A 26,692-nucleotide genomic window follows, 5' to 3' on the forward strand; every position below is an offset into this window, starting at 1 on the left:
TCTTCATCTAGTGAGAATGGTGATCCTAATTTGGAGATGGATGAAATTTTCAATCTGTTACCATCAAAGTCGAGACGCATTTACTTAAATACCTACCTAGGTAAAGTGGAGAAAACAACAACGAATGGATTCACTTACGAAAGGAGTTTTTTTTAAACAATTATCTCCCACGTTTACCTCTCGTACTCATTATTCATCTTCACTGTAGTCGGAAATTATGTTACCAGGTAAAAGCTTCTCCCTTAATATCCAAAATAGTAGACTTTGTACATTTAATTTTCAATTAAAATAAATCGTTGAATATTGTACTAAACTATTTTATTTTCTCGCAATCGTAGTGAAAAGCAGAGTGTAACACGTGGGGCTAAACCTATTATAAACTGGGTTTCTATTTAGCCTAAAAATAGCTCGTACATAATGGGTCTTTTTAGCCCCTTGTATAACAATCTACTATTGTCACCTGTATATCACGTCACACAACACGGTATACACCGAGTGACTGATCGCTTGTTGTGTAGTTATTCTTAAAAAGTGTAGTTTTAATGGCTTCACTTCTTTGTGTGATCACCCCTTTTTGTATTTTTCTGTATTCTGAGGTTAAATATAACCTAAGGCAGTTGCGAATGAGAATAGGTTTAATTCTGTAAACTTTTATCTCACGTTCTGTTTTTGACCGTTGACACGTATTAGCTGTAGGTACCGGTACCTACTGAAATTCGGTTCCACTTAGCATAACACTGCTTAGGTACTCTAGCAATTTTCGGATTTTTAATAACTGATCATTTAGAAGGCTCATCGGTAACGAAGTTAAACTCGTATCTATAAGGATGCCCTCCTTGTATTCCTACTAGCTGACGCCGCGCGGTTTTACCCGCGTAGTTCCTTTTCCCGTAGGAATACGGGGATAATATGAAGGTTTACAGCCTTCCTCGATAAATGGGCTATCTAAAACTGAAAGAACTTTTCAAATCGGACCAGTAGTTCCTGAGATTAGCGCGTTCTAGCAAGCAAACAAACTATTCAGCTTTATAATATTAGTATAGATAAGAAAATCAGAGCAAAGATCCACCATGCTTCATTACTTAACTGGGACTCGAACACAGAACGTCTTGCTCCAAAGCCATATTATAGGCTAATAAGTATTGATGTGTCATATTAGTCGTCTCAATATGATAAAGGACCTATATTATGTAACAGTTCAGTTTGTGAAATTTTCCTACGCCTTTCCCAAATTGAAGATTGCGTAATTATCTTTAAAAATATTTCCAATATTCCCCGTTCTCCCTGATTAACAGTAAAATTGTTTTGAGAGAGTGATAATCCAATGGCTGGGATCTAATCCCCTACCTGCTCACGTTTATTTCGGCCCGTTAGCCATGGACCTAATTGAGAAAAACAATGGAAAAGTTCAAAATAAATACCAAAAATTTAAAAATTAGATGGCTCACTTCGTGCCTATTATACTACTTATAGCCTTTTTAACCATTTTTCAAATCGTTTCAATAGTTTCAGAGCCTATTCAATGCAAGCAAACAAACTTTTCCTCCAAAAGCTATTGAGGTTCATTTAGATAGGAGATATAAAGCATCAACATCAGCATTTAGATGAAAAAAAAAAATAAAAACAGTAGACAGTATGTTCAGCACACAAACATTTTCCATTTGTAGAAATTTAACCCCCGCCCTTTGATGCGGAAGGCTAGATCAGTAAACACTGCGCCGTCAAATAGTCAATCTATAAAAATTAAATAAACCAAATTCAATCATTATTATCATAACTATTTGATAGTGATCATTACCTACAGAGTCAAAGATTATAATCTTAAGCCTACTAACCTGCATAGTATAACTGTAGTGGAGTATCAACGACATAAATTGTACCTACAATGTCGTTGCATATACCCCTTTAAATATAGGCTGATAATGATGAGTGATTGAACAACTGAACGTATTTATAGAAAATTTATTTAATATTTTTAATATTATGTAACGTTTGCTTGGAAACTTGCATAATAATGTGTTACGTAATTCCAAATAAAAGCTTCCCTTAACATCTTCATCGTGTATCCTCGCAACATTTTTTCGCTGAATGGCTATTATTTGCCACTGCCTACGTATCTCACCTGCAATAATTATTTTACGTAACTTTTATACAACGCATGCATGATCTGATAAAATATTTATAGCGAGATTTCATTTATGTTTGGATTATGTCAAGATACCTGTATCATGAGCTGTGATGATGAGCAGTGAGAGCTGTGATATCCCAGTGGATATGACCTCTGCCTCCGATTCCGGAGGGTGTGGGTTCGAATCCGGTCCGGGGCATGCACCTCCAACTTTTCAGTTGTGTGCATTTTAAGAAATTAAATATCACGTGTCTCAATCGGTGAAGGAAAACATCGTGAGGAAACCTGCATACTAGAGAATTTTCTTAATTCTCTCCGTGTGTGAAGTCTGCCAATCTGCATTGGGCCAGCGTGGTGGACTATTGGCCTAACCCCTCTCATTCTGAGAGGAGACTCGAGCTCAGCAGTGAGCCGAATATGGGTTGACGACCTGTATCATGACATCATATGACATAGTCAATATTTAGGGCTAGCGATTTCCCAACCATTGTTAATGTTTATGTGATGGAGAAAAACATATTTTACTAGCGGACACACGAGATTTCGTCCGCCCTTAGACCCCCGACCCTCTTGCAAAATCCGTTCTTGGCGGACATCTGCTAACTATAAACTCCTCCTACTATAACCTCCCTGCCAAATTTCAACTTTATCAAGTCAAGGTTATCAATACTTAGTGATGACTTGTAAAAGCGAAAGGTATTATTTCGCTTTTACATACATAGATAGATAGGTTTGACGGTGATGCAGTGGTATGCGCGGTGGATTTACAAGACGGAGGTCCTGGGTTCGATCCCCGGCTGCGCAGATTGAGATTTTCTTAATTTGTCCAGGTCTGGCTGGTGGGAGGCTTGGCTAGTTACCACCCTACCGGCAAAGACGTACTGCCAAGCGATTTAGCGTTCCGGTACGATGCCGTGTAGAAACCGAAAGGGGTGTGGATTTTCATCCTCCTCCTAACAAGTTAGCCCGCTTCCATCTTAGACTGCATCATCACTTACCATCAGGTGAGATTGTAGTCAAGGGCAAACTTGTAAAGAATTAAAAAAAAAAATGGTACAATAGTAGGTGAAACCACTTATAGCGTAGGTATATCGTGTGCGCTGTATAGGTGCTCGTAGCTTTACAGCCATTGTAATAAGGACGGTCCAAAAAGAAATCATTATTTTCGGTGGCTTTTATTTCTCGACTCCATATTTTATCATGAAATTATGTTTTCATTTATAAATTTCCTTTCTGAGTAATAAACATAATACTTGGTAATATTGTATCTAGCAAAACAACAAACTAAAGGGCTCTCTTACGGAAAATTTTGTAAACGCTTGTACATTGCCCACGCTAACAACAGGTTGCGAAACAGTTTTAAGCCTCTTCTTAGACGAAGCTTCAAACATTTCAACAATTCCTCTCAACATATTTTCATCATCTAAAAACGTTCCCTGCACCTATACAAGATTCAAGTGTGCAACAAAAGCTCCTCTTTGTTTTTATTATTGTGCAAAATAATGTTATATTTCAAATATCAATTCTTGTTAACGGAAAGCTACTGACGATTTGAAACAAATTTGAAATCATAATTAAGTATTCTATCTACCTGTGCCTCGAGCTTTCACCTGCGTTAAGGGATGCCATTTCTGTAGGAGTATTGGGATAACAAGTGTAAAAATTTTGCCGTGTAAAAATGTAGCCGTGATAGCCCAGTGGATGTGACCTCTGCCTCAGATTCCGGAGGGTGTGAGAATTATCTTAATTCTCTGCGTGTGTGAAGTCTGCCAATCCACATTGGCCAGCGTGGTGGACTATTGGCCTTACCCCTCTCAATCTGAGAGGAGACTCGAGCTCAGCAGTGAGCCGAATATGGGTTGATGACGACGAAGTGTAAAAATTTAGAACTGGCGTTGTATATAGCTCGAAGAGCCGATGGACATTGGAATCTGTCGGCAAAGACCTGCCTATGGAAAGCGCAGTATTGATCTTGATCACTACTCATTGATCATCCAGAAACTCACTGCAACTTGCTAACGAGTTGCAGTTAGTTGCTGGATGCAGGCGACTGTGGACGCTGATGTTTGGAAGTTCCTACAAAAGGTCTATGTCCTACAGTGGACGTCCATCGGCTTATGTGATGATGATGACTATGATGTAATCGTAAAATGAACAACTATGTGCTTTAACTAGACTATAATAGGCTATATCCGTACCACATTTTATAAAATTTCTTTTTATGTTTCCGTTTTATCAGTTTTCCGTTCCGAAAAAACTGTATTAAATCAAGTTTGAGTCGTGATCCAGTTACAAAAAATCAATAAAATAGTCGTAAACATTTCTTAATTTTTGCAATGCACTGCACAATTTTCTTAGATTTCCGCTCTGTAGAACCTTTTCTAAAGTATTAGAAACACATTAAAAAAATCGGTTGTCTATAAAGTCGGTTTACTGACGATAGTTGAACGTGACAACGTCAGAAAATAAATATAAATAAACGAAGTACCTTTCGATTAATTAAGTTAATTAAAAATTAAGTGATGGAATTGTAATATTTTTTTTAAATGTAGGTGTATTAATTTCATTCAATAGTCTTTTTTTGAATTTCGAACACAGAATTTAAAGAAACAAGACAATTTGGTGCCTGTTTGTTGGTATCAAACAAGCGATTGATATCGACAAAAAGAAAACTTGATTTTATTGTTTTACTTGGACTTAATTCTTGAAAGTGTGATTGATCTGTTTGGTTTTGCAACAAACATTACTTATTCTTAGCATTATGACGTTCTATCAATAATCTATGTATACTTCGCCTGAAGTCGCCGCCCAAACTGTGACACTTATTCAGGCCGGACACAGCCAAAGAAATGCGAGTGCTTAACTTAATTTAAGTCGATCTGCGGTCCGAAATGTTTATCGGAGGTACCTAGAGACTGGCGGCTTTGTTCGTCGCCAAGGAAGGCCACGATCCCGTGTCAGGCAAAAGGCAGGATCGATTCATCGTGACGACCAGCTTGAGAAATCGTCACCTTACCTCCATTGAGAAACAAAACCAACTTCGCGACTTCCACGGAGTATCTTAGAGCGCTCGAACTGTTCGGAGAAGGTTAAAAGAACGCGATATGGTACCATACAAGAAAACTAATGGGTCCAAACTAACACGAGCCCACTTTGGGCTCGTGTTAGGCAAGCAATTTGGCGCACACTCATTTAAATTGGACTCAACAAGATTGGAGCCGTGTACTCTTTTCTGATGAGTCTAAATTTGTGTTACATGGCTATGATGGAAGGAAGAAGGTCTACCGACGTAAGGGGGAGCGCTTCGCTCAATGCTGCTTTGAAGAGAGGGTTGCTTACAGCGGTGGCTCCTGGACTGTCTGGGCCGGTATATCCGCGAGCGGCAAAACTCAACTTGAGGTTGTTACGGCTGCCAACATAAAATGCTGAAAGGTACATCGTGAGTGCTTAGAACCTCACGTGATGCCATAGGCGGACTATGCGGGCCCAAATTTCCTTTTTATGCATGATGCGAACTGCGCATCATCTATTTGATAGTCCTTTTATTTAATATCCTCATACAATTATTATAATATCAGTGAAGTTTATAAATAAATCAGTTTACAACATCGCCTAATTCCTTTATATCAATATACCAAACATATAAAATCTCCATGGCGATACATAGACCAGAATATATTTTGTTTCTTGTAAAAAAAAGTTGGAAACCCTAGTGCGAGATATACTTTATTTCTTGTAAAAAAAGTTGGCAACCCTAGAGCGAGGTAGAGACGTACGTCATCTTTTTTGAGTTTGCATCTGGCTTCACCGAATAATAATGTCACGTTAAGAATGTCACGTTAAGAATGTCACGTTAAAAAGTCTGAAAGAAAGATAATGAAACTGACGTCGTTCTTAAGTTATGACGTTAAGTACTAACAGGGATTCAAATTTGAAGTGTTGCTCATATTTTCTTGAATTTTTTTGTTTATGATATCTATAACAAATTGAACCTTAACGAATGAAAATTTGCCAAAATATGTCTCTAATATATCAGATATTAGAGACATATTTTGGCAAATTTTCATGGTCGTTATAAAGTCAAACATTACCACAATAAGCTAACCGCCCAAAAACAGCGTGGTGGGTTTAGCTCCATATAGCCTCTTTTATAAGGGAGGCCTGACTGTAGTGAGCCGTTAAAGGCTGATAGTGATGATGAACAATTCAACTGAAACGAACGAAACAACTTTACGAAACGTCTACGCCTGCCGTCGTAGCTTCGTAGACCGTAGCACGCCGTCGGTTCGCGGGTCGCGGATACAAACCGTTACTGAATTCTGCAGGACTATTCTGTAACGATGTTTTGTATAACTCGCAAATGTGAGTTTCGAATTCACCTCTATCTTTCTCTGTCTAACACGATACTATAGAAAGATAGAGTTATTCATATTAATATACAAAACATCTTTACAGAATAGCCCTCCCGGGCCAGGCTATGAAATATTAAACTTTTTTTCTAAGAAATTAAAGCACTCGGGAAGCTAGTGGTGTTACATCTTTATTATACGTACCACTTTATCTTAAGCGACAATTCTTGTATAAAATAGCCATGTCATGTAGATTTTTCGGCTATTGATTTTAGATTTTCCTAATTTTCCTTTTTCCATCATTTTTAAAAAAAGCTATTTAAAAAAATTACCATTTGTCTAGTATCTCTGAGAGTAACATACGTAGCAAGATATTTTTTTTATTGGTGTTTAAATATCTCGTTTACGTTAATAGTAGTAACTCTTGTAATCTAATAAATTGTTAATAAATTGTTAATAGTAGTCTCTTGACTCATAGGCGTATTGCAAAAGAACTCTCGTAGACATCTCGTAGAGTCACTGGACAGAGAAATCGTTAAAATATGAAAGTTATCGTTATTAAGTCAAAAACCACCATCAGCCTAAGCTTGCCACCATCTTCACCCTCACTGGTACAGCGTGTTGGGTTCAAGTTCTAACCCGTTTCCTAGGAGGTTTGAGTCTTTCACATTTTACATTTTACTAAGCGAATAACTTACGCCTGGAGTAGAGAGTCGGATGCAATTTCTATGAAATCTCCGAAATAAGTTGCGATATTCGCGCATGGGTCATACGCATAAAGTAAAGACTCGTGGACGACGCACGGCGAGGTGATACCCTGCCTTCACCCGCCTACGTCACTTCGGATACCTTAAAACTTATATTGCACAGCTTGACGCACGATGTTTGGAAACATCATAAAGGTTGCTGCCGACTATCCTACGACTGTAGTTATGGTAGAGGTGTTCGAACTTAACACCTCTCGGATTTGAGACCAATCCCTCAACCGCAAAGCTATTGAGTCTACCGTTAATCGCATTTTACCTGCGTATCAGTGAAGCCCCTATAAACCCTTGCAGCAATTCATCGTCACCTATTACGAATATCACGCAAATGCATTTACGTCTCTCTTATTTTTTGTTTAAGTTTGCCTTCTTTGTCCATTAGTAACCTATGTCATTTAACATGACTGTGACATGAGTAGGTGCAATGCACAAATATTGAGCCTTTATCTCTTTAAGAATTTTTTGGTAAAATTCATCGGCAAGGAATTGGTATGTTACTTCCTCTCGCTTCGGAGAACACGTTAAACCGTAGATATCGGTCGTAATCTGTTATATCTAATAGTGTTACACTTTGCTTTTAGTCGAATAATATTAACACCTTAATTCCGCTAATTGGAGCGGCGTCAAACGAGTATATATATGCATCAAATCCCCTCTCTCATATGAAAGGAAACTTAACCTTTAAGATGCTGAACTGCATGCAACCAGCGGCTCCCTATATCCCTTGCTTTTAACCGTCCACCTATGGGGGTGAACGAATCATAGCGCTTTCCAGCGTGGCTGCCATTCCAGGAGCCCATCGTTCATAGGCTTTTCGATATCCCGCTCATTGCCACTTCAGCTTCTTTACTTGTTGAGCTGTGTCGGTAGATTTGTTTTTCTCTGCGGATCTTCGGATATGTAATTCATTCACGAATAAATACTTTGAGCAGCTTGCACAATCGCTGGTAAAACTTATATGTAATGCTAAATTAAAATACTGAAAGCTGTTGACGGTGTGTTGTGGAGCAGACAAGGCGAGATGCTTCCACAAGGTCACTGCTGACCGACGGCGATGAATCTAGTGGTTGCAAACGCTAACGTAGTTATCGCTAATTCTTATACCTCAAAAGTGATGCTTGAAGACATACCTAATAGCGGATATCCGCGACTTCATCCACCCTATAAACTATAACTTTAAAACACCCTATAAACTATAACCCTATAACTATAAACTAAATACTAAACTGGAAATACTAAATTGGAAATCCGCTATTAGGTATGTCTTCAAGCATAAACTTCAAGTGGTTTTCGATATGTCGTTATAATTGACCTTTGGCTTTTATATTAGACTAGTGGACGTCCGCGACTTCATCTGCCCTCAGATCTTAGTTCGGCGAATATGTCCAAAGTAGAGTCCCATTTGGTGTTACGGAGGCTTGGTGTCGTGGGTCAGTCATAGCGAGATGCATCCACCAAGGTCAGTGCTGACCGGCGCGCGGCGCGGGCGGGGAGCGCGTCACGCACACGTGTCGCTCGGCGTGCACGTTGCGGGCGAGCGTGCCGCCGCGCCGCACGGACGCCGCCACGTGCGGGCGGCTCCGAGAGCTCCGAGACTCATTCCCGCCGTAGCCGCCTCCGGGAACGGACGTGAGCACCATGGAGTGTACGGCGAGTTTTCCGTGCTCAGCCTGGCCCACGCGCCTAGACCGCCACGGGTACATCGATATGGGGATAGACTCGTCGTTGCAGTACGAACCGCCCGAGCTTTGCTTCCTGCGCCCAGCCGCTCCCGCGCCGCGGCGTGTCCTGCCAGGTACGTGTCGCGGTTCGACAGCTGATCGCAACAACAAACAAGCGCGGACCTAACTATCTAAACTGTAGTGTAAAATGGTGATAACAAAACAAAATCTGACAACAGAGTTGTGGTGTCTTCATTGAGCAAAGCAAGTTTAGAAGTTAAATTGGAAGCTACAAGCTTTAACTTTAACTTAAAACCGTTATTTACCTACCTAAACTGTACTGTGAAATGCTGGTAAGAAAAAATACCCTGGGTGAATTTATTGTGAACTTCACTGACCAAAGCAACTTTGGAAATTGGAAGGAAAATGGAAGCTACGAGTTTTAACATTATCTTTAAGTCGTATTTTTTTTTGCTATAACATATACAGTATCAAATATTATACTGACGATTCAACGTGAACATTAGTTCTCACTAAAAGACTACTAATAGAAAAAACTAGTTTGGAAAACGAGCAATTTCTTAACAAATTAAACTAAAACAAAACGAAAACATATTCTAAAAGAAATTCTGTTCTGTTTTGTGTTAAAAACTAAATAAAATATTATATTAAACCATACGTAGACATATGAAGTTTGTAAGAATCGAAGCGCCTAACTAATATCTAACGTGAACAATAACTGTAAAGTGTAAACTCGCGAAATGGGCATATTTGTTTTTATAAATTGGATTGGCGGACTTCACACGCGCAGAGAATTAAGAGAATTCTCAGGTACCGGTCAGATATAGGTCCGTTTGAGACACGTTGTATTTAATTTCATAAAATGCACACAAATGAAAAGTTAGATGTGCACTGGTGCACGCCCCGGATTCGAACCCACGCCCAGGGGTCATATCCACTAGGTTCTTGAAAATAAATGATGATGAGGATGTCTTAAATCACCAGGCACATATCATCACTGGGTAGTAGGTATCTTCTTCAAACTAATGTTTGGCGGTCAGGTGTAGTAAACGTTTCCGATCTTTTGTAACATTATGAAGCTGTGTGTAGTTGAGCTTGATCCTCTCTTTGACATCCACTTATATTCTATTTACTTTTTCCACTGCCCAGCTAATCTATACACTATTTTGATCTTTATTCATGATTATCAACCCATATTCGGCTCAATGCTGAGCTCGAGTCTCCTATCCGAATGAGAGCCTTAGTCCACCACGCTAGTTCAATGCGGATTGGCAGACTTCACATAGGCAGATAATTAAGAAAACTCTTTGGTTTCCTCACGATGTTTTTCCGTCACCTTTTGAGACACGTGATATTTAATTTCATAAAATGCACAGAACTGAAAAATTGGGTCATGGGCCGGATTCGTACCTACGCCCTTCTCATTCTGGGAGGAGACTCGTGCTCAACAGTGAGCAGAATATAGTTGTTAATGACGGTGATGATAATGATATCATACAGCTATAAAATATTTCAAGACTTAATAACTCAGTGACAATAGAGTAAAGGGGCCGAACTGACAGAGAGGTGGTGGTTTGATCCCCGCTCTTTGGACTATTGTCGTACCCACACAGTATTTTCTGACTAATTGGAGGGAATCGGGAATATTGGTCATATTCAAAAGATATGGCAAATATTGTTTTTTTTTTTAAAAGGCTGGACCAAACATAACACTTCAGAACGTGATATTTTATTAGGAAAGGAATCTTGGGGTCACAAAATACTTTGGACACTTGTAGTTGACAAGAAGGTTGATTGAGTTTTCGAATGGTGTAAACAACTTAATAAATTATAGTTATTTTGAAATCACAGACATTCACATTTAATTGTATTCAAATGTATTGATTTAACGGCAACCCTACTTTCTTATGGTACGAGTAGGAGTAAAAGCAGGGAAACTTTTAGCTATTATAAAATTAAGAAAGGTTTGTCTGCACTGGCTCATAGACTATAGAACGTCGAGTACGGCAACAGGTTGTTTTTGTAGTTGCCATGGCAACGATCGTTATGCAATACTCATCTCAATAACACGAGAGCTTTTACACATTTTAATCACCGATTATCCAGAGATTAAAATACGGAATAGATATTATAAATATTATTTTGAATTTTTGATGGAATATTCATTTTAAAAATATTGTAAATATGGTATTGGTTATGATCCTAAGGTTTCAGATGCCTCAATTTTTTTTATTAAATACCTCAACTTTATCATACCTACGTACTAAGATTAACGATATTATTTTGGTTAAATTGGCGATTTTACTTATCACTATTTCTTTTTTTAATAAAATTTAAAAACATATTAAATACTAGCCGACGCTCCGCGGTATTACCCGCGTAGTACCCGTTCCTCTAAGAATACGGGGAAAAAGTATTGTGGCTTTCTAGTGGTAAATGAATTTCTAAATCAGTTCTGTAGATCCAGAGGTTACCCCCTACAACACCACAAAATTTCGTCATCAACCCATATTCGGCTCACTGCTGAGCTCGAGTCTCCTCTCAGAATGAGAGGGGTTAGGCCAATTGTCCACCACGCTTGCCCAATGCGGATTGGCAGACTTTACACACGCAGAGAATTAAGGTAATTCCCTGGTATGCAGGTTTCCTCACGATGTTTTCCTTCACCGATTGAGACACGTGATATTTAATTTCTTAAAATGCACACAACTGAAAAGTTGGAGGTGCATGCCCCGGACCGGATTCGAACCCACACCCTCCGGAATCGGAGGCAGAGGTCATATCCACTGGGCTATCACGGCTCACTTTATCTCTTTCTCACCACAAACTTTACCTCTTTATAATATTTATCATTTATCTTAATAATATTCTTTATTACCTCTTTATAGATGGAAATCTTTAACTTTATCGAATTTTTTTGAAATAGAGTTTTTGGGTGGTTGGATTTTCGCACGAAATGGTCGCCTCCAAGAAATGCAAAATAGAAAGACTTATTTAACCTCTCTGACTGACTCTGACTCTTCTTAAACTCTATATGTTCTATATTACTCTATAGATTTAAACGAGTAATATAATACCAACATAACATCCAATTACATATGTGCATAGCTTTTAAAATCAAACATAGGAACTACAAGCAAACATAATATCCATGCAAAGTATAAAAAAAATACCACAAAAACATTATTTTTAAAGGTACACAAAATACCTATGTGATTCGTTAAAAAACTGATTACATTTAAAGTCGTTAAATAATTTCTAAATTGTTGCACTAAGTGATAATAACTTCTGAATTTATTCTGACAATTTTGACGGCCTCTGTGGTGTAGTGGTATGCGTGGTGGATTTACAAAACGGAGGTCCTGGGTTCGATCCCCGGCTGAGCAGGTTGAGATTTTCTTAATTGGTACAGGCCTGGCTGGTGGGTGGCTTCGTCTGTGGCTAGTTACCCTACCGACAAAGACGTACCGCCAAGTGATTTAGCGTTCCGGTACGATGTCGTGTAGAAACCGAAAAGAGGGGTGTGGATTTTTATCCTCCTCTTAACAAGTTAGCCCGCTTCCATCTTAGACTGCATCATCACTTACCATCAGGTGACAATGTAGTCAAGGGCTAACTTGTAAAGAATAAAAAAAAACGTTTGAATTTAATACAAAAAGTAAAACTCCGGGCTAAGTTTTTAAGTGATTTTTATTTGAATCACTCCGTGATCCAAAACCATATATATACGTCAACCACTAGAGGAGGCAGTTAATTTAATAATTATTAAGATGTTCAAATTACTCAACTAAAAATACTCGTATGTATCTAATGTTTAAACGTCAGAATTATACTTTATTTGTAAAATTTTTGCTTATTTAATTTCAATGAATCCACCTTACACCGATGGTGGAATGTAAGGGGTAAAATTATAATACCTACCACCTTAGTACAGCAGCCTTCGGATAAAATAAATAATAATTGTTATTAAATAACTCGAGAAGCCATTTTCAGTTGTGTGCATTTTTAGAAATTAAATATCCGGTATCTCAAAAACGGTGAAGGAAAAACATCGTGAGGAATCCTGCATACCAGAGAATTTTCTGCGTGTGTGAAGTCTGCCAATCCGCATTGGGCCAGCGTGGTGGACTTTTGGCCTAACCCCTCTCATTCTGAGAGGAGACTCGTGCTCAGCAGTGAGCCGAATATGGGTTGATGACGACGATGGTTTGAAAACAACATTTACAACTGGATATTTTTAAATTAATTACCTTTATAGCTCGAACTTAAATAGGTTAGTAACTTAAGACTGCTTACTTTTAGCGTGAGTTATTGGTAAACAATGTAAGAGTAATAGAATTTCGAATTCTTTGAACTGAAAGGGCTTATAGCCGATAGGCGTTTGCTTACAAATATAAGTTATTATGGGGTTAATTGTACATTTTGAGTTACTTGTTGATGTTAGCAATCAAGATCAAAGAAAACAGTTTAAAAACTATAACCCGACTACGTACAAGGGGTCTAAAAAGAACGAAACAAGAAAATATTTCAGATCGAAATAGAGAAAAGCATAGTTGCAAAATGGTCACGGTAGAGCAGTGGTCGCACCCATTATATAGCTGCTAGCATGTACCTATGATTTAAATTGAGGTATTACTGGAATAATCAAATAAGGGAAAGAGTCTTAAACCATAGCTATATAGTACTTATGAACAATAGTCATGTTTTATCAGAACCAATCAAAGGAAACCCGATAGTAAAATTAAAACCAGAATGACCAGATTGAAGTATTATCGTTATCAATAGAGGTCTTGAAAATAATGTACAGCTATGGTGTAATTTATAATTTGGTAGAATTAATTAAAATATTAATTAATACATTTCTATGGATTCAGTCCCGAAATCTTTTCATTGTTTAACCTCAAGTTATAAAAGGATAATTAACTCACTGGCTGATATGTCAACGCAAAGCCGAACTACGGAAACCATATTTTAACAGAAGTTTTCTTTTGTGATAAACAGGTTTTACTAACAAAAGAGTTTTTCGATATTTCTCGCTCGCTGAGCTTTGTTTCTTCTGCGGATCTCCTCATTTCTGATTCGATCACGCAGAGTAAATCCAAGCATAGCTCGCTCCATCGCCCGCTGAGTGACTTTTTATGTGGGCCACAGTTAGCGACCAGGTGTCTCTTAGTGACGATTCATATATTCCAGGAATAGGCCCAAATAGACAGACATTTTTTTGTTATGGTTTGTTTTTGAAAAAAAAGAATCCAATGATTGCCTAACCCAATTTAAAACCCTAACGCAGGTCTGCACTTACTAAGTGTTTGGTTAATTGCACTAAACTCAGAAACTACATTTTCGAATAATTTTTTTTTGTGTTAACACTAAACGATTCTTTTTTCGAACAAATAATTTCAGAGCTTTACTAAAAACGAACGAACAATGAAAGCTAGAACAGAAGTTCTAGCTAGTTCTTTAAGCCTATCGAGGAAAGCTATAGGCTAAGGCCAATAGGAGGAGTAGGATCAATTAAAAACCTTTCGAGAGGTTATATTGTCTGCTTGCGCTGCTTAAACAGCTAAAATTACTCAAAAATCATGTATGACGGAATTGTTTCCCGTTATATAATACTAGCTGACGCCGCGCGGTATCACCCGCATTGTTCCCGTTCCCGTAGGAATACGGGAATAATATATAACCTATAGCCTTCCTCGATAAATGGGCCATCTAACACTGAAACAATTTTTCAAATCGGACCTGAGATTAGTGCGTTCAAACAATCAAACAAACTATTCATCTATATTCATTATTGAGATTCCATGCGAACAAAGTCGCGGGCGTCTACTAGTGTTTATATATACATTTAATTGACCTTGTCGTGTCTAAGTGTTTCCTAAAGGATAGTTGTTTTCTGTTTCTGTAATACGCCTGCTATCAAATGAAAGCAATATTGCTAACTGGGTATCGGTTTCCCCGGTAATTTGACTATGTAAACCAACTAGGCACTTCTTATTAACTGACTAAAAAAACCGGCCATGTATTTGTCGGCCCACGCGCAGAGTAGGGTTCCGTAGATTAAATTAGCCCTTGGAAAAACATTCTAAACCCTTAATGTACAAAAATATCGATAAACAAGTAAAAAATCATCCTCACTTTACATGTAGGGAAGGAACTTCTAAGCCTTTTTTTATTTTCTTTTTAGGTACTACTTTATAGGCGTAAATAATATTTGCAGAAGTTCAGCTTTCTAGTTCTAACAGACTCCGAGTTATCGTGCCGACAACTTTATCTAATTAATTAACAACGGAAATTGTATGCATTTTTCGTGCTCCGAGTACGATTTTTAAGTTGGCCGATTAAAACTCTTTATATAGCAATAATTGCTACTTGGCTGTAATAGTTTTTCTTCTTCTTTCGTTATGTTAGTGATTGCTTATGTTTTACAAAATATCTTTATTTTCCCCTCCGTTATCAGTTAGTCGAAGGTCGGGAAAGACTGTGCTATGAGTGGGTACGACAATAGACCAACGAGGCGGGGATCGAACCACCACCGATGATGAGTCCGACCGGTCTTACCGTTGAGCTATTAGGCTTTTAAAAGTTTCGTAAGTAGGTACATGTTTTGAAGTCGGTTTTAGTTTTTTTTAATTTAAATAATTTACATCATATACAGACACAATAAGTACACAATAACATCCCCCCTCGGAAAGTCGAAATTGTCGATAATGCTTATTGTTGGTAATACTTACACTTAGCAATCATCATTAGACTCTGTAAATCTATATTTCTATACAAACTAATATTACTGCGGGGGTGAAATCACGAGGCGAAGGCGTTGGCGGCTAGCCTATACTGATATTATAAAGAGTTATAGTTTGTGGTATTTGAACCGATTTTGAAAATTCTTTTACCACTAGAAACGCCACTTTATCTATATAAGCTATAGCTTATGACACTGATAGACTACAAATATATTTTATCCCCATATTCTTACGGGAACGGGCCCTATACGAGTGAAACCACGGAGCGTCTGCTGAAATATTTTAAAGGGGTAGGTCTCTGGATCTACGAAAGCGATTCTGAATATATTTTTTAACAGTAGAAAGCCCGTTATTTGTTAATGTAGGGCTAGGCATATTTGTTAGTGTAGGCATAGGCTATATATATATATAAATATATAAAAAAATATTTAATTCTGTTCGGCCGCAATTTAACTGGGCAACCTATGCGCAATGTGTCAATGTGAATATTTTCTGTCATTTATTTCTTGTTCCAATTAAATAACAGATGAGGATATATATATATTACTTACGCCGGATCTCGTATTAGAATGCCAATTTTTCAATATCGATGCGCGTATGTGAACGAACGCCAGTTAACAGAATTTCACCTGAAGTTCACAAGCACTTCGATAGATGGCGTTAGTAAGGCCTTTCACCATTTTATGTTTTCGCATTATATTGTTCTTTATTGTACGTTAAACTTTCCTGCCTCGTTGGTTGAGTTCATCCTATGCCCTTTAGCTTCAGATCAATGGTCCTATATTCCAATCCTAGGCTTTGAGAAGCTTTTCTATTTTAAGAAATTTTCAAGAATCGATACCGATCATTAACGTTATTACCGCTAAAGATTATTATCATTACCGTTAGTCATAGCTACAAAAAGAAGTAACAAGTAACTAAGCCCACCAACCCGGTTCGGAGCCGCGTGGTGTGTAGCTTCGTATTCATTCTCTTATAAAAAGGAGACCCTGTAGTGAGCCTTCAAATTTGGCTGATAACTATTTTCATTTTTATTATTTACAAGTTTGCCCTTGACTACAATCTCACCTGATGGTAAGTGTTGGTGCAATCTAAGATGGAAGCGGGGTAACTTGTTAGGAGGATAAAACTCCACACCGCTTTCAGTTTCTACACGACATCGTACCGAAAGCTAAATCTTTGCCGGTAGGGTGGTAATTAGCCATCGACACTTCCCACCTAATATATTATATATACTATATAAAGCTTCCCACCACCACCAGCCAGACCTGAACCAATTGAGAAAAACTTAATCGGCCCAGTCGGGTTCGAACCCAGGACCCTCTTTATATTATATATATTTATTCAATTTATATAGTTAAACTTAAAACGGTTGCAAGTTTGTAGATGTGCATTTTATATTTTATAAAATTAATTATATTGATTGCATTAATTAGAAAACTGAATAGAATCGTAAAACACAAATTTGTGAAAGTACTACATGAATAATATTCAAGGCTATTATTAGAAATCCGTCTTTATATACAGAGAAAGAACCTGACATATCAACAATTTTAAAGCAAAAGTGAATAGGCAACTTCTAGGCAATCACGCTCATCCTAGTTTTGTTACTATCCATCAGACATGATAGTTAGGGATCCGTAGAACATTTTATACACCTGATTACTCACAAGTTAATTTGTGAGAAGCTTCATCTCGCTGAGACGATCAACTTTTTTATTTGCGAAAATTCTTGATTCTGGTATCTAACCGAATTACCAGGATATGAAAATTTCTGAGCGTCGGAGGGAGATAATATACCACACAATTTGTAGGACATTGTGGCTGTTAAGTTTTATAACTATTAATTAATCAACAGTAAAAAGAACATCCGGTTAGTAACGACTTTTGACACACTACCCTCTTCCCAACTTGTACCAATAACGAGGTTATTAAAAGTTGTTACTAACCAGCTGTTTTTTTACTGTTGCTTATTGTTTTTTTTTTACTAAACTATCCGAGGCCAATAACCTAGTCAATGTGATATTATGGATATGCATTTTCTTCGGCAACCATTCTTTTAAACTTTTATTTAACTTTTTTTTAATAATTATTCTGGCATAGCTTCCAAGCAAAGGCTCTATTATTAACAATGATATTTGTAAAACCTTGTATGTTTTAACCAGTAAAGATTTGTATTGTATTAGATGAATAGTCCGCCAACCCGCAATACTGCAGCGTGGTGGGTCTAAGCTCCACAACCTTTCACCTGTATGAAGCGAGGCCTATCTCTGTAGTAATGATAATAATGAAAGACTGAACTTATGTTATACTCGTAGTTCTAGTTCAATGACCTGCCAATTATTTGCCATATGGTTATAATTAAATAAAAAAAATCGACAATTAATCAAAATAGAATTCCAGCTCACGTCTAGTTTATTGTACTTGCATTGAAAAATATGAATGATTCTGTAATTATTAAATATGCAGCAAATTTTTTGTACATGTGTAAACGGTCAATCACCTCTAGAATTTTAATCTCACAATAATAGCTAGCGATACATTCATTAATTCAATGTACTAGCCTAGTACTATCGCCTGAGGGAGGAGGACTTGAGGCTAACTTGCTTGAGGCTAACCCAGTCCTGGATTAGCTGAAGCAATTGTATGACGTCACGGTTAGCAGCGACAGATCGTACCATTGTTTTGTGATAGAGGAAACATCTCGAGCAGGTCCCAGGACTTGTGACCTTGAGTGTAGGGTTAAGCGATACCCATTGCTGCTACAATACGTGTTAGCTTTCGGTTCCGTAATTCTTTTAATATTTTTTTTTTTTAATTTTAACAATATTTATACAATACAAATTATAATCTATTTCTATAAGAAGGTAGGCCGTTATAATGATATAAAAATATATATTCTTTCATTATCGACCCATATTCGGCTCACTGATGAGCTCGAGTCTCCTCTCAGAATGAGCGGCTAGAAATTAGGCCAATAGTCCACCACGCTGGCCCAATGCGGATTGGCAGACTTCACACACGCTGAGAATTAAGATAAATTCTCTGGTATGGAGGTTTCCTCACGATGTTTTCCTTCACCGTTTGAGACAAGTGATATTTAAATTCTTAAAAATATATATAATTATAGCTAATAATAATGATTATTATTTAATATTATTTTATAAGATTAGTTAAACCTATGACATAAAACAAAGAAACAAAAGACGATAGAACCTAGGTTACCTTGTTGTTGAGCTTATTTTCAAAAAGGTTTACGATTATAATATAAAAATAGATATTAAATAAGCATATATTGGACGCCATTTAACAAACCTTTGAAGCTCGCCCCTCAGTGACGCTGTATGAGCATAAACCCTGATTCAGACTAAAATAATGACAAAAAAATATCAGGTGGTACCATATTGTTGCAATTTTGTGCAAAATATAATGGAATGTGTTGCAAAACCATTGGAGAAAAATCTGCCGAGATCTTTTGATATAAAAAACGAGAAAGTTATTTCTTACGGCTTTTTCCATTTTATTCAATTCTTTATACCACTGACCACCGAACGGGCGTCGAGTATCGTGCGATTCTTAGGGAATTATAGTTAAGGAACTATACTAATAGTTGAATGAGTTCAAAATAAAACAAAAGCCGTACAAGGAAAATCTAAGATGATAATTGGCTGATAAGAACCTTTGACCAGACGTTGCTATGTCTGGTCAAAGGTTCTTATCAGTTTATTAATGCAACTTCTGTATAGGCAGCAGGTTGTAGTATTTTCTGGGACTAAGTCCGAACCTTTACTGAAATTAATTAAATTTGATTTATAAAACTTAATCCAGTAATCCATTTGGCTGATGATGAATGAATAAATAATTTTACATTAATTAATCACACTAGTACTTAATAAATGGCTTCATTGATTAGAATCATTGATCAAGAAATTAAAAATGGAACAATTTGTGTGTTTTTTGGACTGCGGACCCGGTCAAGCTTCGTTTTGACATAATTGCACTTATTCTCTATCCCTACTCTACCCTTCTATACCTCTACCCCTACCCTACCCCTACCCTACCCCTACCCTACCCCTACCCTACCCCTACCCTACCCTACCCCTACCCTACCCTACCCCTACCCTACCCCTACCGCTTGACTCTTAAACGTTTGTATGGGAAATAGAAATGGGCAGTTTTTAGGGTTTTCCCGGAAATTATTTGATTTTTTCTCACCTTTTAAACCTTCCATATACCTCCACGAACATTTCTAGACCAAGATAAGATAAATCCGTTAAGCCGTTCTCGAGTTTTAGCGAGACTAACGAACAGCAATTCATTTTTATATATATAGATAAGCAACTTTATTTTAAAAATAAAAATAATTACTTAAGTTGACCACCTAAACATATGAGATAGGCATATATATATATATATATATATATATATATACTACATTAAATATACATAAAAGAAAATTAATAATTTGTTAAATTTCTTAAAATAATTTAAAAAAATAAAAATTTGTATTGATATAAATAGCTAATAGTGTTGGGGTAATTTTTTTTTGTTTGATCCACGCTATGTAGGATTGCCAATGACGTCATTGAACAAAACGTGTTGAGTAGCAGTTGGGGTGACGAGGTGGCAACAAGCGGGCAACGGTCAGTGTTACAAGGTTTCAAGAGAGGCGGCGCGCTTGTCGATTCCGGCCCAAGTGAAAGTGTGTATTTTTGAGAAAGGAAAAGTAGTTTATTTTTTGTGCTAAGAGGCATTCTTCCCCCTCCAGCTCACCTCTGGGTTTGAAAGTGAAAACTGCTCTCAACTTTCGACCGCAAGTTTGGCTCAAAGACAATGGCTATCGCCGATCTGTGATGAAAGGCATGATATCTTTTTCGGTAATTAAATATATGGTGGGCGAATTTTTTTCTCCTTTTTTGTTTCGTTTGCTCTTTAATTTTTAGGTCGAATATTTCATAAATAATGTACACAACTGTGGTACTATCGAAAGCAATTACTTGATTTGGGCTTATATTGAAAAGAGTTAGAAAATTATTGTTGATTATGAGTAGTTAAAGCTGTGTATAAATATTAGTCTCGCTATCAATTTAATCAAATAAATTTATTTCTTAAATTACTACTGTTGACCTAAATTGAGAACTTCACACCAACTTCACACCATCTCCTAATATTTTTAAAAACAAAAAATTCCAAGTTCATCTTGTTTTGCGAGCAAATATTACTGGACAATTTTTGTCGAGCAAGCTACTCAGTATGTATGTGTGGATCCTAGATTTATCATACATATTATAGTTAATGCTGATCTGATAATAACTGTTTATAATTAATATTAACAAATGCACTTAACTTGCTTACTATACTGTTTAGCGATTTAATTGGTATGGTGCGTGGAAGCACAAATATGTGTGTGTATATGTGTGAAGTAGGTACACGTTTTGCTTGTGTTACGGTTCAAGTTCACACATCGATAGTGGGGGGTTATCAGTGTTTCTCTCTTAGATTTACTCGCACACTCCAAATCACAACAACGAGGATACATTGTGTAACAAATCACATAGTTTAGACTAGCTTACGCCGCGCGGTTTATACAGTTAATATGGGGATAATATGGGGATATAGCCTATAGCCTCGATAAATGGACTATCTAGTTCCTGAGATTAGCACGTTCAACCAAACAAACAAACTCTTCAGCTTTATAATATTAGTATAGATTCCTGCCAATATAAATGAAGCTCTTTGGTCCTGTGCAGGTACAGTTCTCAAAATAAAGAAACCTAGGTTCGATTCCCAGCTCGGGTCAGTTTGAGATTTTTTATATTTATATATATTTTTTATTGTAATTCGTAAAATAAAAACCAGTTGCTTGCTTAAAGTGCATTTTACTAGTCCGTTTGACTTGTGGGCGTAGGTTCGAATCCGGTCTGGAGCATGCATTTAAACTTTTTAGTTATGTGCATTTTAAGAAATTAAATATCACGTGTCTCAAACGGTGAAGGAAAAACATCGTGAGGAAATCCGCATAACTGAGAATTTTCTTAATTATCTGCTTGTTTGAAGTCTGCCAATTCGCAATGGGTCAGCGTGGTGGACTATTTGCCTAACCCTCCGAGCTTGCCACGAGTCTCCTCTCAGAACGAGGTTCTGAGAGGAGACTCGTGCTCAGCAGTGAGCCGAATATGGGTTGATAATGATGATGATGACATTCATATTGTGGTATGAATCTTAAGCTATAAGATCAACTTCTCTAAGAGAGAGAAATGTTTCGAAAAATATTTGAAAGTTATATCTAATGTCAAAGTCTCTTTATTTTTTGGAGCTTTATTATTTCGAAATTGTAACGTTATCATCAATTGTAAATTATAATATTGTATGATTATTTTTAAAAGAGCAACTGTTGAGTTCCTTGTCTGTTTCTTCTAAGCAGAACCGGCCTTCCAAACCGGTGGTAAAATCTTTACAAATAGTCAAGTGACGTGTCAAGAGTGCTTGTAAACTAAGCCTACTTGAAATAAATGAATTTAGAATTTGAATTTTGAATTTGAAAACCCAATGCGTTTGCTGTGGGCTCTTCCCGGACCAACCTTAATTTTATATTTTCAACTTTACCATAACATAACAGGACGTTTCAAAAGTGCTTGTAAACTTAGCCTTCTTGAAACTAAAAAAAAAAAAATTGCTTTGACTTTTTTTTAATTTATAATAATCACAACTGATCTAGTACTAAAGTACGGCGTAACCGACTTGTGTCTGTTTTCACGGCAATGGGTCACAGATGTGTTATGTGGCCGTGAATGCAGCCAGGAGTTGCATAATGCAGTTTACAAAACACAGCAGGGCGCACCTGTACTGCGTAGGTACCTACGTACTACCTGTTCAATAGGCTTGTTTGAAAACAAACGCTTTTCATTTTGTATTCGCAAACGATTTTTTACTGCCGTCCTTTGTTTTATACCACATTAAACATACTTGGATACTGTGATACAGTTTGAAGGTTGCAGACTCCACACCTATGTCTCATGTTTACGGAAGGATGCCGCATTTTAATGTTCGTAACGTCTGCTACACACTTTCAAGTATATCATCAGATCTGAGTGTGTGAGCTTAAAGTGATAATTTAAATTTCTCAATCACTATCAGATTACATTATCTGTACGATTTCATGTCTAAACCACAGATCTGATTTTAAAAATTCTATATATATTAGAAAGCTACAACATCAGCAAGTAGCATAGGCTATATTATATCCCTGTATTCTTATGGGATTGGAAATTATGCGGATGGGGCATCCGGCAAATGATTATTACTGACTAATTATCATAGAGGTTTAGCCCGGACTACTATATGAAAACCAAGGTTCCTTGAAAGTTTACTAAGTTTTCACTGAGGAATAATTTTCAAATTAATTCTAATAAGAATATTCAATTAGAAATTTTTCAATTTGCAATATAAATCAATCAAGTCAATAGACTTTAAAAAAAATAATTATATTATTTTCATTAAAACTAAGTACATACATACTTATTTACTGAATATTATTTATTTATTTACACTTTATTTGTACAACACAACGTAAGAAAAAAAAATAATAAGACAGAAACAGTATGTAGGATACAAAAAGCGGCCTTATCGCTACGTAGCGATTTCTTCTAGGCAACCTTAGGTTTAGGAAAATTTTAAAACCGAGAATGCAGGTTGTATAAATATTACACACATAAAACAAAATACATACATTCAAATAAATATACACTAATACCTAAACCTAATAATATTTGATGTATGTATAAAGTTGTGTGTAAGAGCTGTGATAGCCCAGTGGATATGACCTCTGCTTCCGATTCCGGAGGGTGTGGGTTCGAATCCGGTCCGGGGCATGCACCTCCAACTTTTCAGTTGTGTGCATATTAAGAAATTAAATATCACGTGTCTCAATCGGTGAAGGAAAACATCGTGAGGAAACCTGCATACGAGAGAATTATCTCAATTCTCTGCGTGTGTGAAGTCTGCCAATCCGCATTGGGCCAGCGTGGTGGACTATTGGCCTAACCCCTCTCATTCTGAGAGGAGACTCGAGCTCAGCAGTGAGCCGAATATGGGTTGATGACGCGTATAAAGTTACAAAATATGGCAAATATTAAAAAAAAAGTTCAAGTTTCCTAATCGCGAAAAACATTCATTCTTCTAAAAAAATAGTTAACTAAAGCGAACATCTGGTCGAAGCAAAACACCATTGTTACAAACACTTCGATAACATTACAGCTGGCGAGCCTTTTAATGCTGAATGCCAATAGTTAAGGAAAATCTACTTTTTCCATTCACAATTCACATCTACTCTACCTCTACAACCTCGCTTGTCTAGTGGTTATACTTCGGTTCTGGAAGTCCTGGATTCGAGCCTTGGCTCGGACTACAAAATACTTAGCTTTTCTTTCTTCCAAGAAGTTTTTACTACATTTGTCAGTCAAGTTAGGAGTAGTAGTAAATCGATAGTCTCGATCATCTAACATATAGTGATGGTTAAACAGTTTAATATTAGTCTGCCAACCCGTATTGGAGTAGCGTGGTAGGTTTCTCTTTCCATTATAATGTAGGTTTGGCCCTGCAGTAGGCCGTTACAATATATCGATGATGATGATGATGATGATGCCATACTGAAAACTTGATCATAACATAATAACATAAATAGATGATTTAAATACAAAAAAAAAATAAAGTCTTTTAATAGATGACAGTATTAAGATTGTAATCTGTGAAAATCGAATAACTTCTGAACTTAAACTACTTCTTCATTACGTTTTAGAACTTCATGTTGGTATATACGAGTAGATTGTATATTTCTACCCGAAGCGTTAAAATCAATTACGTAAAATCGTAAATTTCTAGGTTAATCTGAAGTGGGAACAGACATTGAAAAATTATCTCCCAGTAATTATTACAACGGATAGGTACAATTTTCAATGTTTTTTCTAAATTCTCGAAAATATTTCATCTTAGCCAGTAAGTAGGTACGTCGTCTACCAGGTTAGGTTGGCTGATATAAACAAACAACAATAACAATTAACAAGTGTTATATTTTAATCCACCCGAGATCAGGATACTACGACCTCCCATACAGAAGATTTCAACGCGTTGCGCTCCTTTCACTCAGGATTGTTCCCGTTAAACGCTTTCCAATATTATGTATTTCATGACTGAAATAGAATAATGTATGATTAGTTACTTTCTTCGTTGTCAGAATGTGATACTTATATGTGACAGATCGTCTCTTCCTCGTACCTTCCTCGTAATAGTGGAACCAACTTCTCCCGAAGGATTTTTCTAATTCTTAGATATTACCTAAAAAGTGGATAAATATATATCGTTCTAGGGCCGGTAATGTATTGGCAATGCCTTTAGGGTTGCAAGTGTATATGGTTTGCGGTAATCACTCAAAATCTGGTGACCCTCATCTTAATCGCCACATCCAGCGACGGCATCCTGCGCCACCGGCAGGTGAGTGCTGTTCTTGCAGCCGCAGTGACGTCGAGCAGTGGTGTCACCGCAAATGTAGGTAACGCCGGGATGTGGGTTGTGGAGGCGGCAGTATGTGCCGGTAATCGGTTATCGGCGAGAGTGAGCGTGCGGTATTATGTCACGCGGCATCCGGCGCGCCCCACCGCGGCGGGGGGGTCAGCGGCGAGCGCGGCCGCCGCGACTCGCGCGCCGCCCGCCGCCGCGCCAGCACGCCCGCGCACGCGCCGCGCCCCGCGATGTGCAGTCAGTGAGCGACATGGAGTACCAGCACTCGCAGCCCGTCCAGCCGCTCGGCCCGCCGGCGCCGCCGCCGCCGCTGCTGCCGCCGCCCACCCTGCCCTCGCTGCCGCAGCTGCAGCACGGCCACGTCCAGGACGACGACCGCTGGAGCCAGTACCACGTGTGGAGGCAGCACGTCTTCGTCAACGGTCAGTCGCGCGCCCCAGGGAAGCGCGCGCGCACTTTCTCCGTTCCCGCCGCCAGCGGAGAGAAAGTGCGCGAGCGACCCTCGGACGGAACTCGTTCGCTACTCCGGATCCGAACTCTTTACTCCTGCCCACTCGTGAGATTTCTTTGTGTTTCTGTTTACCTCGCAACCCGTTTATTTTACGAAATCTTACTCGACATTTTGTTGAATTTACGTCTCAAGAAACCTCAATTTCTATGAATCTTTAAATACTCGTGAAATTTATTTGTGATTCTAAGCACCTTACGACCCGTTTATTTTACAAAACTATGCTCGTAATTTTGGTAAATTTACGTCTCAAGAAACTTCAAGTTCTTTAATCCTACTCGTGAAATTTATTTGTGATTCTGGGTAGGTACCTTTAAACAAAAGTTTAACCTTAGTTTACAAAACCTTATTCTTTATTTTGGTAAATTTACCTCATAATAAACGTAAATTTATATTAATATCTTTAATTTTGTTACTCGTATTTTTTTGTGAATCTGGCAATATGTCATTTTATTTGAAATTTCCCATAACTACAAAAAAGTCTCTATGTAAAATCAAATTCTCAAGAAACCACTAACTATTTGTATCTATCACGATAAATATGTTTTCCAAGAAGTTCGCCTTATAGAAAACCTATATTATTTATCTTAATTATATTTTGTATTGCACAGTTTCCTCCTCGTGCTGTGACCTTGAAAAAAATTAAACAATGAACAATAAAAAATTAAATAATTAAAATACACTATCATTGGAACTGCAGACTAATCAAAAAATCTATTTTTTATATTATCAGTGCAACTTTGTATAATTTAATATATATAATTTTTAGATCCAACATAGTAATACATACTAAATCTATACCTGTAGTATGGGTAACTATAATCCTGTCATATATACTCTTTAGCACCGCTATTATAGTGATGAAGCGTTAGAGAAACACTCGGACACATATTCACATACTTAACGCGGTCGCTAAGTGGTGATATGAAACTCACAGTACAAGTGCAAGAACGGTAAAGGTAGAGGTGCTCGTAGTATACGGAAAACCTTGCCGGCCGT

The 26,692-nt window shown here is 37.5% G+C and overlaps 1 protein-coding gene across 5 annotated transcripts in view; it reads left to right on the forward strand.

Moving 5' to 3' along the window:
* LOC112045504 (hepatic leukemia factor) overlaps window positions 1-26,692 on the forward strand; it is a 189,191-nt gene that overhangs the window by 115,174 nt on the left and 47,325 nt on the right. For 2 of the 5 annotated variants that reach the window (XM_024081695.2, XM_024081696.2), the window contains exon 1: window positions 25,280-25,607. The exons of the other annotated variants lie outside the window; for them this stretch is intronic. In XM_024081695.2, coding sequence (XP_023937463.2) covers window positions 25,295-25,607 — 313 coding nt within the window. In that variant the 5' untranslated portion in view covers window positions 25,280-25,294. Of the gene's footprint in view, window positions 1-25,279; window positions 25,608-26,692 lie in introns of those variants that run through there. 5 annotated transcript variants of the gene reach the window in all.

This window comes from Bicyclus anynana, chromosome Z, assembly GCF_947172395.1.
Source record: "Bicyclus anynana chromosome Z, ilBicAnyn1.1, whole genome shotgun sequence".
NCBI lineage: Eukaryota > Metazoa > Arthropoda > Insecta > Lepidoptera > Nymphalidae > Bicyclus > Bicyclus anynana.